This window comes from Perca fluviatilis, chromosome 17, assembly GCF_010015445.1.
Source record: "Perca fluviatilis chromosome 17, GENO_Pfluv_1.0, whole genome shotgun sequence".
Classification (NCBI taxonomy): Eukaryota; Metazoa; Chordata; class Actinopteri; order Perciformes; family Percidae; genus Perca; species Perca fluviatilis.
This window is the reverse complement of record NC_053128.1, coordinates 8377389-8391158: the sequence shown is the minus strand read 5'-3', so window position 1 is coordinate 8391158 and position 13770 is coordinate 8377389. Positions and strand designations below refer to the sequence as shown.

The 13770-nt window shown below is 39.6% G+C and overlaps 1 protein-coding gene across 1 annotated transcript; it reads left to right on the top strand.

Moving 5' to 3' along the window:
- Positions 1-2548: 2548 nt before the first annotated feature.
- LOC120545589 (oocyte zinc finger protein XlCOF6-like) lies at positions 2549-7644 on the top strand. The gene is made up of 4 exons (XM_039780082.1): positions 2549-2995; positions 4197-4392; positions 5152-5247; positions 5894-7644. The coding sequence occupies exons 1-4, from the start codon at positions 2783-2785 to the stop codon at positions 7201-7203; spliced, it is 1815 nt and encodes a 604-aa protein (XP_039636016.1). The 5' UTR covers positions 2549-2782; the 3' UTR covers positions 7204-7644.
- The last annotated feature ends 6126 nt before the right edge of the window (positions 7645-13770 follow it).

Sequence of the window (13770 nt, the reverse complement as noted above, 5' to 3'; positions counted from 1 at the left end):
TATTTAAGACACTCCAACAAAACAACCCTATGTGTGCAGGTCTTGTGTTGAGAAGGTATGTTGGAAATACAAAAAATGTATTCATCAACTTTTGGTGAAAAGCGCAACCAGCCAAAACAGTACTTTTACAGATATGAATATATTAGCCGCTTTCTGACCAAGTAGTTACAGGAACGTAGTTATAGGAAAAGTCCACTTCTAAACAGTTCTACTGACTGCTCTCCACCAAAACCGTTTTTTCCATTTGCATTCACACTGGCCAAGTGGCCATAGGGACTATAGGAGGTGTAAGGGAGTGATGCAAGCAAGGCAACGGTCTTCATAGCGTTAAAATCTGAAAACAAAAATACTAAATCTAATGTATATAGCATATTTGTCATTTTTCAAACACGTCATTTTTTTTTTTTTTTTTTTAGGAGAGGACATGCACATGCATGGTTATCAGATGTTTATCAGAGATTTTGCAACTTCTCTCCCTTTGTTGTGCAGAATGATTGATACTTTGCAATGTTGCCAGTTGATCTAACCCCTAAGAAATTTAATTAAGTTTCCCTTTTAAAAAAATTCAAGATTATATTCAGGGGCAAAATTGTGTTGACTTCTCCTTAGGACTGATCTTTACAGATAAGATAATATCATAATAAAAAGTTCATTGGAAATATAAAGACCTTTTGATGTTTAGTTGCCTGCGAGTAATTACAATAAGGTGTTTTGCATTAAAAAAAAAAAAGAAATTGCCTGACATGCCTTGTTTAAATGTGCAGAATTTGACACTTCTTATTGGATTTGAATGGAACGACCAGAGGGCCACACGTGGAGTCTTTAGACCTCAACATTACTCCGAGGAAACATCTGGCCTCCCTCTTGTGCCTTCTGAGCTGACAGCAGTTGGGCCAAACACACTGGCTCAGTTCAGCAGGAACAGGAGTCTCATCAACACGCAACGTTTAGTCATAAATATCAAGCAAATGATCTGTGGTGAGCCCGATACTGCCATTGTATCAGTTAAGGAAATGTTGAAATTAGAGAACAGAGGAAGTTCTAAAAGTTGTCTATGTTTGGTACCATTTAAGGACTATTATGTAAGATGATGCCCATACAATAAATTATTCTACAGTATATTCTATATTAATAGTATATGATTAATGACCTGCATTTTCTTTTACCCTAGCTCAAGTTTTTTCTTATTACAAAACAACTATTACAAAAGCAGTCATTGTCACTGAAAATCTTAAGTTTCAGGCTCCCGCCCACAATGCTAATTACATTTGTAAAAAAAAAAAAAAGAACATCAGAAGTAAAAAAAACTAAATGAAAATCTCACAGATAAGGAATAAAATAGTTCAAGTCACCACCTACACAATGGTGAGCAATCTTTTTCTCAAACATCTTTTTCATTTATTTATTATTTGTTTTTACCAGAAGGGATGGTATTCAAATGTGTCTACCTTGAAGCTGGTGCTGTTGATGGTTGTACTCCGTGCACTCAGAATAATGAATGTTTACTGCCCTCCAGTGGTTACACTGACAAACTACAACAGCACACTGCTATTTACATCTGTTCTGGTAATAGCTGTACAGTATTAGATAGATACATTAGATAGATAGATAGATAGATACATTAGATAGATAGATAGATAGATAGATAGATAGATAGATAGATAGATAGATAGATAGGCATAATTTCCACTGTTGGCCCCTATTTTATGCAATAAAGAAAGTGCGATATATTTTTCTTATGCATAGTTTAGTACTATTCTTTATGTCATTATTTATCAATATGGTCAACTTAACTATTGTTTTGTGTCTCCCCCGTTTTGTGTCTCCCCCCCATTTCTCAAACCAAAGTTACACCCTCTATTAGATTAGATAGATAGATAGATAGATAGATAGATAGATAGATAGATAGATAGATATTATTAATCTCAAACTGGGAAATTACTCTGTTACTGCAGCAAGTTACAGGGAAATACACACATCCTCACTCACACACACAGAAAAAACAAGAAATATACTAGAAATATTAAATAAGATAAAACAAATAAGATAAAATAAGATAAAAATATCAAAATGCCAGAACAACTCCTATAAAAAAATTAAAGCGGTGTTCATACCATCATGCATACTGAGCTCTGGCAAATTAACTTTGAAAATAGACCTAACCAATCATAAACAATATTTATTGGATCTACATAAATAAATAAAATCTTCACAATTAATGTTGACATAATGTGCTTCCATAAATGTTGTGCATATTTTGGTTAAGTCATAGTGATTAACCACATAGGATTTGAATCCAAAAAGTATTCCCAAACCAGTGGTGGAATGTAACTAAGTAGGTACTACATTACTATGTACTACATGTACATGTACTACATTTACTGCACAGTACAAATTTGAGGTACTTGTACTTTACTGTAGTCTTTTCTGTACATGCTACTTTCTACTCCACTACATTTCAGAGAGAACAGAGTATTTTTACAGTGTGGTATTAGTACTTCTACTTATGTAATGGATCTAAATACTTCTTACACAACTGTCCCAAACCCACATTTTAGGGAGCAACAGCCAAAATATAACGAAAAAAAGACATGTTCTTGATGCTGTACCACTCCATCTCTTCTAGAGGGCAGAAGTCCTCCAAGTCTGCCGTAGTTAATGCAAACGAAGAAGAAGAAGGCGGAACAACAACAAAAACTTGCTCACTGTGCAAAAAGACGCATTTACATTTAGGAGCGTTATGACAAACTCAATAAATTAGACCGTCGATTAACTCATAAACATGTTGAGCCTGGAGACTTTTGAGAGTCAGATATCGGCTCTAATGGAGACTGTGGTGGACGCGGCGGTGACGGAGCTCAGCAGACTTCTGGCTAACGTTGTGGCCGCTCAGGAGCGCTCTGCTGCGGCTCCAGGAACGGCTATGAAGAGCGAAGAGGAAGAGAGCGAAGTGACTCCACCGGAGGAAAAACACCCGTGTAATGAAGCTATAACGGTAACACACACACACACACACACACACACACACACACACACACACACACACACACACACACACACACACACACACACACACACACAAAAAACACACACGGGTCTAACGTTACGTGACAATAGGCAGTTATAGCGGTTGTGCAGTTGCTGAAAACTGCGTCATTAGGTTGAACTTTTATGTTATGGGCTTTGGTTATGCACACTTCAATTATGCACTAAATACTCATTAAAACTGCACTAACCATGAACCGTATCTGTTGTTGACATCGACGGGAGGTTAGCGAGAATCAAAGGGATACAAAAATGAATTGATTAATTGTGTTGAACGCATTGAAGTAGTTAGTGTTGTTCAGTAAAAAAAATTAAAAAAAAAGACCTATAATGCGCGTTTGTACTTCGGTCATGCTTGTGCCTCATCAGCTTCAACATATATCTATGTGTTACAGCTATTCTGAGGTTTTTGGTGTTGCTGGTCAGCAGCGTCATAACCAATTACCTACATAATTACTTAGTTGAAAGTTGATGAAGTGCAACAACAAACCATAGCTCCAATTAAATTGTTCACTCAAAACCATATCACTAACTTTTCTGATTTCATAGGAGTCAAGGGTCTTGCACTTATTAATTGAATATTTTAGCCAATACAACGAATGAAAACTTCCCTCAACAAGAACCAGAACCCAAAGTCTTCACATTGCTGCTATTGTCCTACTGTTGGTCCAAAACCCATTACAACTGAAAGAAGCAGAGCACATACCCTAACCCTAAATATATGGCATATTGCAAAATTTTCTAAGGCTGCACGATATGAGGAAAATATATAATTATTCTGACAGATATTGCGATATGGGAATTATCATGTTTGTATCGTTATTCTCATTTTCATTGAAACGTTAAAATTAAAAAATGAAAATGATTATAGTGCGATTTTTGCGAGGATCTGTACCAAACAAAGGATAGGATTTGTAGTCTCTGCAGCACCACAGTGCTTAATTCAGAATGGTTTGACACATATTTTGGCCATAACAAATATTGCTTTCCCGCCTGCGATGTGGATATTGCACTAATCCATATTGTGATTTTGATGAAATTGCGATTAAATGTGCAGCCCTACAATTTTTCACAACAGATGCATTGTGCAGATACATTTTCGATGTATAACCAAGTATATCTTCATTTTTTCTTACCCCATGACTTTACAGAAGCAGTTTGCATCCCTCATGGAATCATGGACCAAAGGCGCAGTAGAGCAAATACTGATGATGTTGAAAGTGTCCATGTGTGAAGCTGAGGATGGTCCTGCTGCAGAGCAGAGGGCTGGGCCGAATGACAAGACGAGACCGACGAGCATGAAGCCGAAAGCAGGGCAAGTGGCCGGGCCCAAAAAGCCTCAGCCAGGTAACGGCTTGATTAGTCTCGCATTGCCAGACTTTCCTCCACAGCGCTGCGGAGAAAGGTCTGGCTAGTCCACACAACATTCTGGGATGGGAGAGAAACGTGCTCTGGTTTATTGGCATTCCTTCAGGCGTTGCAGTTGCTCAGTCCGTAGGGAGGGCGTGTGGACTAGTAGCTGGAGAGATGCCACTTCACCTCCTGGGCACTGCCAAGGTGCTCCAAGCAAAGCATCACACACCCCCAACCGCTCTGGGCGCCTGTCCAGCAGTCGCAGCCCCCTCACTCTGACATCTCTCCATTTGTGCATGTATAGGACCTGAGCATGTGTGTGTATTTCAGGCCTGTTTGTAGTGTGTTCTAACAGAGAGAAAAAAAAATTACAATTTCAATAAAGTATACAAAATAAATTAAACCAATCACAATCATCCCCAGCAACCCTGGCAAAATAGCCTCTGGAAGGAACTTATTTTGGTGGAATGTGTACGTTCAAAAGTGGTTTTAGTCGTGCAACAGAAAACTCAGATTAGCCAGACAGATAGTCTAGCTGGTTCGCTCGATTCACCCTGCAGAGATCTGAGGAGTAGTTAACCATAGTCCTCACAAAAAACACGGAAGGTGACGGACATCAGTCGGAATTTCCGGCGGCTCCTGAACAACCCCGGAAATGAAACATCGTTGATTGTGGAGAGGCTTTTTATGTTCACATACTGGCATTTTAAAGAAAGGTTTTTATGTTTTTTTTTTTTTTTTTTTTAATTACAGAATCAGCATCCAGAAGCTCTCGTCAGAAAAGAAAGAAAATGGAGGGAGGACCTGAACCAGCAATAACAAAGGAGAATGACCACATATATCACCGAGGTATTAAGCCAGCTGCTACGTCATATCATTTCTTTCTTTAAATCCATATGAAATACCAACCGCTGCCATCTAAGACATGTTACACTGCTCAGTACAACTGCCATTTTAGTTCTGTAAAAGGAGGCAACTGCCAGCCATGCAGGTTTCAACTTAGAACAATTTGTGTCAAGTTTGGGTTGGGTGTATAGTTCGAATTTTGCTGCATTTACTAGAACAGGATGGGATTGTAGTTTGATAAAACCCCAAAATAATGGGCCACCTCTATCACATGAAACAATAAATATAAAATACAATATCATATCGTAAGCAATGATCATAACATGTTTTGAATGCCTCTTAAAAAGGAATAACCAGTGGTTTTGCATACAGCTACTATCTGCTTAGACCTACCGTTACTGCTAGTCATCTTCCAAAGCATGCAGCCATATTTTAGCTTTTGCAATATTTTGCCTTTAGTTAAAACATTTTCTAAATGAAATGTTGCAAGGATGGATCGGCGTCCAACAAAAACTGCCCAAGCTGTGGAGATAGATCTGGCAGTGCAAGACTATATTTTAATTAGCTGGGAGTGGCTGTACTTTTCTGTGTTGGCTGTGTACTTCCCAATTTCGAGTCCCCTATTGGAGCCTTTTTGGTTTTGTTTCAGCTGATGCAGCCACACATGAGAGGAACTCTGGGTCCCCGTCTGAACCTGAAGCTATGCTAACAGAGGCCACCTCAGAGCTGGCCTCCGGTGTAAGCGCGGAAGATGGCGCCCATGACCATACAGACACTTCAGCTACCACATCCAGAGTGAAAAAGAAGAAGACCGCAGGGCTGTTGAAGTGTCCTTCTTGTGACAAATCGTTTGCCATGAAGTGTACGATGGAAAAACACTACCTGACTCACTCCAAACCTCACACCTGCCCCGAGTGTGGGAAACGTTTTGCTAGACAACAGCAGCTCATCGCACATTCAGCGCGTCACACCGGAGAGAAGCCCTTCAAATGCTCCGAGTGTGGGACACAGTTTGCTCACAAGTCGACCTTCGTCAGACACATGCGTCAGCACGGCCTGAAGAAACCGAGCACCCACACGTGCGTGCTGTGCGAGAACCAGTTCACGGGGGTGTTGGCACTTCAGCGGCACAGGTGCTGCGCCTTGAAAAAGACGTTTGTCTGCTCGCTCTGCCCGGAGACCTTCGAGTGCCGACAGAGTTTGGCCGACCACGAGAATCTGCACTCGGGAGACCGAGATTTTATCTGCGAAATGTGCGGCGAGAGTTTCTTCTCGTCCTCGTCGTTGGCCACCCACCGGGTGACGCACACGCAGAAGGAAAACTGCTGCGACGTGCTCGGCCTCGGGTGCAGCGACTCCAGCGTCCTCAGAAATCACCTGAGCAAGCACAGCGGGGAAAAGCTCTTCTCCTGCGAGGTTTGCGGCAAGGGCTGCAGTCACAAGAGCGCTCTGCAGCACCACATGCTGACCCACACGGGAGAGAAGCCGTACGTCTGCGAGACCTGCGGCAAACGCTGCGGCCACGCCAGCGCGCTCCAGAACCACATGAGGATCCACACGGGCAAGAAACCGGGGCAGCAGCCGGCCTGCGACGTGTGCGGCAAAAACTTCCGCAGCTCGGTCAATCTCAAATATCACATGAGCATCCACACGGGGGAGAAGCCTTACGCCTGCGACCAGTGCGGTAAGAGGTTCAGCAACCCCAGCAATCTGGAGGTACACGCGAGGATTCACTCGAGGGAGAAACGCTACGGCTGCAACATCTGCGGCAGGAGGTTCACTCAGTCCGGCAGCCTCAAGCTGCACCGAAGGGTCCACACCGGAGAGAAGCCGTATTGGTGCGCGGTCTGCGGGAAAAGATTCATTTACAGCGGGGACTTCAAGAAACATCAGAGGGGTCACCTGCCCGATGAGCCCCGAGACTCCGGACACTCGGAAAACACTGCTGTGAAAATCTAAAAAAAACGCCATCGCTGTATCACTTCATGTACCGATACGTTAACCCTCTGAGGGCGAAAGACACACCGGGTCGTCCTAACTATTTTTGACAAAAGCCCTACTCAAAAAGTGATATCACAAAATTTCATTTCAGCCATTTATTTACCATTTTAGATCCTATATAACCGAAGACTTTGTTTTCAAAAGAGATTTGGGACTTTTCATCTTTAGCGCCAAATTACAGTATCTCTTTACACTAGAAAAAATGTGGGCGTATGGAAAGCGGAGTTTGTTCTGAACATTTTTATATGAAACCCATGGGGATCAGTTCTATGCAAATACCTTTTAAAAAGGTCAATTTAAGAACATATGTGAAAATGCCCTTTGACCTCAGGAGGTTTGAATACTGTAAACTGGAGATCGTGCTGGGTAATGTAATAATACTGTGAGATGATCGAGATTTGTTGTTTTGTTTTTCAAAGATTTTTTCAATCCTTGTCAATCTCCCTGCCTGTATTAGACCTTTGCAGACTTCTTTTTGTAGCTATATTGTAGAAAAAACAATTTCTCAATTGAGTTTCCAGAAAAGAATAATACTGAGTTGCTCGAACACAAACTTCTGAGTAGACACATGGCAGTTGATTTGAATTGCAGAGATGTGAAATCGGAAAACTTGTTCATTTCTGTTGTCATTTTCAGCCATAAATGTAACGTTTAAAGATATATAGTTAAACACAGAGGTCTGACCTATCAGACGTTTCTGCTGGGCTTATTTCCTGTACTGTGCTACTGTGCTAGCGTCTTTGATAAACCAAATCTAGTGTTTATTTATTATATTTGTTTTTTGGGGGGCTTTTCCCTTTATTATATAGTGACAGTGGATAGACCTGAAAGGGGGAGAGAGCAAAGGGCAGCAGGTCGGATTTGAACCCGCGCCACAGCAGGATTCAGCCTACATGGGGCGAACGCTCTTATTGGGATTGCTAGAGGCCGCCCCTATTTATTACGTTTTTAAATAAATTTAAGTTTTTAAATTTATTCCAGCATACATCTTCTATCACTGTTATGTGACCCTGATAATGTAAACACAGCCTTTAAAAAAGGAAACAACGCCTCTTTATTATCATAAAACATTTTTTCAAACTGTATCCAACAACAACAACAACAAGTGCCAACCACTAGCATAGCTTTAGCTCAACCGTCCGACCAATAATTACTTATATAGTTACAATTTGGCATATCCAAACAATAACAATTACCATCATACCTCTTAGGACTTTAGCTAATGTTAGCAATTAATTGCGGTTAAACAAAGAAACTGCGACTACATAAAAAATAAAATTGACCTTCAATCTGTGGCCCAACAGGTTAGTGATGTCTCCAAGCTGATGTTAGTCAAAGTGTTGACATGAAAAGCATCAAACATGCATTTTAGATGATTGAGATGGAGTATCCAGTTGTTCTTCGTCCCCCCGTTTGCTTAGTGCTGTAAAATTGTTTGAACGGGGCGCAGGAGTTTTCTACCCGGAAGTTATTGTAAACAAACGTTGTGATTGGGTATATACACACACACACACCACACTGTTCTATCATTAAGAACCTACCAAACCAAATCTACGACACAGCCACAGACCCAAAGTACTGTATGGTCTGAAGCGTCCACATACTTTTGGCAAGCAAGTGTATACCACATGACAAGATTAGACCGTGTTCAATCAATGTATAGCTTTCCCCTTCTGTTAACGGTTCACCCTTTTCGTGAAAAATTTATTTATAAGTTAACGTGACTGCCTACAGAAAAATTTGTCTAGTGAACCACTGCGTTCAAATGGAAAGTTATGCCTTTGTTCTTTGTTGTCTGTGCTGTCGCCATTAGTAGCCGTTGACTTCACTGCTCTTTCTAAAAGCAGTGCTCGCTCTCAGTGAAATGTTTTCTTTTCACTTGATTGGTTTTACTGGAATCACACAAATTACTTACAGGTGGGTAATTTCCCTGGTCATTAAACAAAGGAAGGGGGGGAGGGGAGAGGTGGTGGTGAATGAGGTCAATAAAAAAAAAAAAAAAAGCGGATAATAACCTTGGCTAATTAACGCTTCATCGTGCCTGAAAGCTTGTGTAAAAAAGTATTTTTTTTTTAAAAGTTCTGGGCAGACAGTGACTTGATTTGGCAGGAGCTGCAGTGCTGTCACAAATAGGCTACAGCTCGGTTTGTTGAGGTTTAATTGGGGAACAGTAGCGGAATTTATACTGCATGGATATTCCAGGGTGTAAATTATCTCATTAGGACAGAAGCACAAACAGTACGTCTTGGCTGTGACTGTGCTGGACTGGTCACTTCACATATACTGTAGTACAAGGGTCTTCAACGGTTTTTAGGCCAAGGACCCCTTAGCTGAAAATGGGACAGAGCAGGGACCCCTTACTATATATATTGTATAAAATTAAGTTGCATATTAAACTGGGCCTACAATAACCTTTAGCCTTTACACATACCTTTTCATGGTGCATACAGTACTAAGTCATTAAAATAGTTGTTGACACATTTATATTTATACATCATGTTTTAATGTTGAAATGTGGCACGGTGAATATTTAAGCCTAACTGTATCTGTGGAGGGCTACCGTATGGCCACCTTATACCTATAGGCCAGTAAGCCTATCATCAATGTTGTGTAAATCCCCCCAAAAAACCTTTACAAACAATGTATCTTTACAAATGATATGTTGGATTCATGTTAATGTATATTGTTAGACAGAGTTGCTGCATTTTTTTTATCAAAAAAATGATAATAAAATATGAGGACCCCCTGTTGAAGATTTCTGCTGTAGGATACACAGTATAATGTAGAGTTTGACATTCAGTGAAATACGCTTTGCTTTCTTGCAGAGGGTTAGATGAGAAGAGCAGTAGGTTAGACCGGGCTTGGTTGTAAAAAAGTTTTTACTTTTCTGTCTGTATCTTGGAGCTCTTTAAAGCCAGCGCGTCCAAAATGGGATACAAACTAGTTACATGAGTCTGCTGTTAAATGGTGTAGCTGTTATCTCTGCAACCCAAACAGAAAAGTTTGTGAAATGTTACAATTAACCCCATAGTCCAGGTTAGCTGTACCCTGCCATGGGGTGAAATTAGGATAATGACAAAAACTTTGATATTCAACACTTAAATTACTTCTTAACATAGTGTGTGTGTGTGTGTGTGTGTGTGTGTGTGTGTGTGTGTGTGTGTGTGTGTGTAGAGACACCCCTCGGTCCGTCTCTTTTCCAAGATGGAAATTTTAAGAAATTCATTAAAAAAATAAAAAAAACAGACTATTGTCGCCATGAACTAGCATAATTTACAGCTAACCGCTAAAACATTAGCGCTAACAACCTGCATGAAAGATATCTACATAGACACAATAAACATGATTTAGGTTTGTTGAATTAATCTCTACAAAGTCGGCAATGCTATCACAACAATAAATGAGATAAAAAAAAAAAAAAAAAAAAAAACTTTCTTACCTAAAAATAGTTTTTTTTTTCTTTCAAATGTGCAGTGTCGGTCGCAGAGTGCTGCTTCTTCACGCATGTAACGGATGTTTTTCACAGCAGACATGGTGACTTGTCCTAGCAGGAAAAGCCCAGCTGAAATTGATAACCTTAACGACGGCTCAGTTCCATCAAGTGTCCCAGTAAGATATTTCAGTGAGTCAGCATGCACAAAACCAGGGCCTCTCCTAAGTGGAATGCAGCCATCATTAATGGTTTGGAATACACCTGTGCTTTTCCTACTATGACATGTCAACATGTCTGCCGTGAAAAAGGTCTATTAAGGACTAAACCGAGCACGTTTAGAGTGAATCAGGGGATTCAAAACTTGTTACCGATTGGAGAAATTGGACGTTTTACAACTGACCCGTGTTACAACTATCCCCTACCATTCTTACGTGTCTACTGTAAATATAAAAGCTACAGCCAGCAGCTGCTTAGCTTAGCCTATTTTAGCTTAGCATAAAGTCTGGGAACAGGGCAAATGCTATCCTGGCTCTGTCCAAAGGTAACATTTCTGTACAGATTAAACAAACAAGACGTGTTAATTAGTGAGCTTTTAGAGGTGTGAGCAGGCAGGCAGATTTTTTTTTTTTTATTTATTTTTTTTATATTTGGAAAGTTTAAGTTTGCGGTTTCACCCTGCTGCTTCCAGTCTTTTACACTAAGCTAAGATAACCATCGCCTGGCTCCAACCTCATATTTAACAGACGAAGCAAGAAAGTACAACAATTAATGTTTGAAAGGATATAATTGAGTAAGTAGAGAAAAGGAGGGATAAGTCAATCATGAGAAGAAAAAGGACTTCCTTCAAAAAAAGTACTCTGGGAGTACTTATATTTTTTTCAGGGCATACTTCTATTCTTAATTCTTCCATCATTGTTTTGGTCCACTTAACCTTTTTATTAGCAAAGTCAATTTCATGAAATACATACTTGTAACTGAGTGATCCCGTCCATCCAACTCTGTAATGATTAGAACCAAATTCTCCAGGAGAAGACCTCATTCCACATTAAAAAGACATGAGACATTGATTGTGTTGTCCCAATCTACCAGAATAATCAAAATGAGGAAGAAAAAAAAAAAGCAGCACAATACAAAAACACCAAAAAAACTGAATCTTCTTGAAGGGCAGATGACGTGACCCCCCACCCACCCCCAAATACCCTTACCATTTTCACTTATACATTAATTAACATACAGTACTTTGCCAAGTTGTCATGTTCAGGCCTAATCATCTTCAGCCTCATTTCATATTTAATATATCTTGATGATACTATTACTACTACTATTATAGTACCATAATTCAGTTTTGTCTCCTTAACAAATTGTTAATTCAGTGGGAATCCAAGCTGAACTCTGAAAAGAAGTTACTGGGTTCGGTTAAGTCGCCCACTAGATGGTGGTAGAGGATCAACCTACACAAAACTGCAATGTTAACGTTAAGTTCTATGACTAGTGCTGCAACAAGATGGTCGCAAAATATCATTTCGAGAAATGTATAAAAACCTTTACTGCTGCATAATTTTTCAAGAGGATGTGACATAGATAGATAGATAGATAGATGGGAAATTACTCTGTTAAAAGTAGCAAGTTACAAGGACATACATACATACTCACACATATACAGAAAAAACAAGAAATATACTCAAAATAAGATAAAATAAAAAAGATAGCAAAAGATTTTAAAAAAAATGCCAGAACTGCTGAAAAAAAAAAATACTTAGAGGGATGATAAAGAATGTACATGTTTATACAAGTGTAGAATAAACCAACATACAAAGTGTATATATATATATATATATATATATATCTCAAAATAAAATAAGGTATGTATCATGTTTATCTTATTCATTGGTCCAGTTAACATTTACACCCAGAACGACAAAACCTCTTTTCCCAGAATTTCATGTTGAAAATAAGTAGAACAATACATTCAAAACGAACCGCATTACAACAAAAGCAAAACGAGAAATTGCACGAAAACAGAGACAGCAATTCAATCGAGACTCATCACTTATAAAGTAGGATTTTGTAAGAAGGTTTGAAACTGGATTAGATGTGATCAATAGGCATTACCTGTCCCTCTCTAAAAAAGTTGCTGCTTGAAAAACTTGAAAACTGAAATGTCCTCACGTGTAACTGGCTCTGTAAAAAGCCTCCATGGTGCTTGTTGCTGCAGCAACACCCAACTGTTTCCCTGTGTGACTCCGTCTCAGGCTGCACTAAGCGGGTCACACACTTCTAATACCAGTTTATTGCATTTAGTATAACCTTTACGCCGGTCAGTGCTTAATGCTCCTAAGAATTCAGAGTTTTTACGGAGATTAAACTCCCACTGACACCGAGGTGAAGTTCTCTTTGCAGGAAGTTTATTTACACACACACACACACACACACACACACACACACACACACACACACACACACACACACACGAGAAGCAAATAAATATACGAGAGGCTGAGAAATTCAAATTGGCTTGGGAAAGTTAGGATTACCTAACGTTTAATATGACTGATATTAAAAAAACAAGTGCTTCCTTTGATCCTTTGATTTTTCCATTAAATGTAATTTTAGAAGAGTGGAATTTGTGAGTTAGGAAGAGTCCCCAGTCATGGTCTCTGATATCCGGTGCAGAATTCATAATTTTTTTATTTCTGGTAAAATAGCAGGAATTTTTAATTGATGACCGTGGGTGTTGGTATTCCCGGACTGTGCGTGTTGCGTTTTTAAATGGCGTGTCATGGTGCAACTAGTAATCCTAATAGTCACATCAGCAACAGTTTTTATATGAAGCACATCAAAAACAGGTTATGAATCTTGCATAAGGATCATGATGCAACCGCTTCTGACCAAATTTTAATTGGCTAGAATTCACTTCAACTTTGGTTAATTTTCCACACTCATATAGTTATGTTTTCAGTTGAAGTAGGCAGCTGTTTTCAGCAAAAAGTTCTAAAAACCCACTGTAACTACCTGTCCAGCACCAAACAGCAGTCATATGCAGTTAAAGACTAGCTAACTTTAAAGATGATATGTCAGTGTTGTGTTTACAG

Excerpts from the sequence above, each read along its gene's own strand:
- LOC120545589 (XM_039780082.1), top strand. The coding sequence starts at position 2,783 with ATGTTGAGCCTGGAGACTTTTGAGAGTCAGATATCGGCTCTAATGGAG. Across the intron at positions 2,996-4,196 it reads CGTGTAATGAAGCTATAACG|AAGCAGTTTGCATCCCTCAT; the intron begins GTAACACACACA and ends ATGACTTTACAG. Across the intron at positions 4,393-5,151 it reads GCCCAAAAAGCCTCAGCCAG|AATCAGCATCCAGAAGCTCT; the intron begins GTAACGGCTTGA and ends TTTTAATTACAG.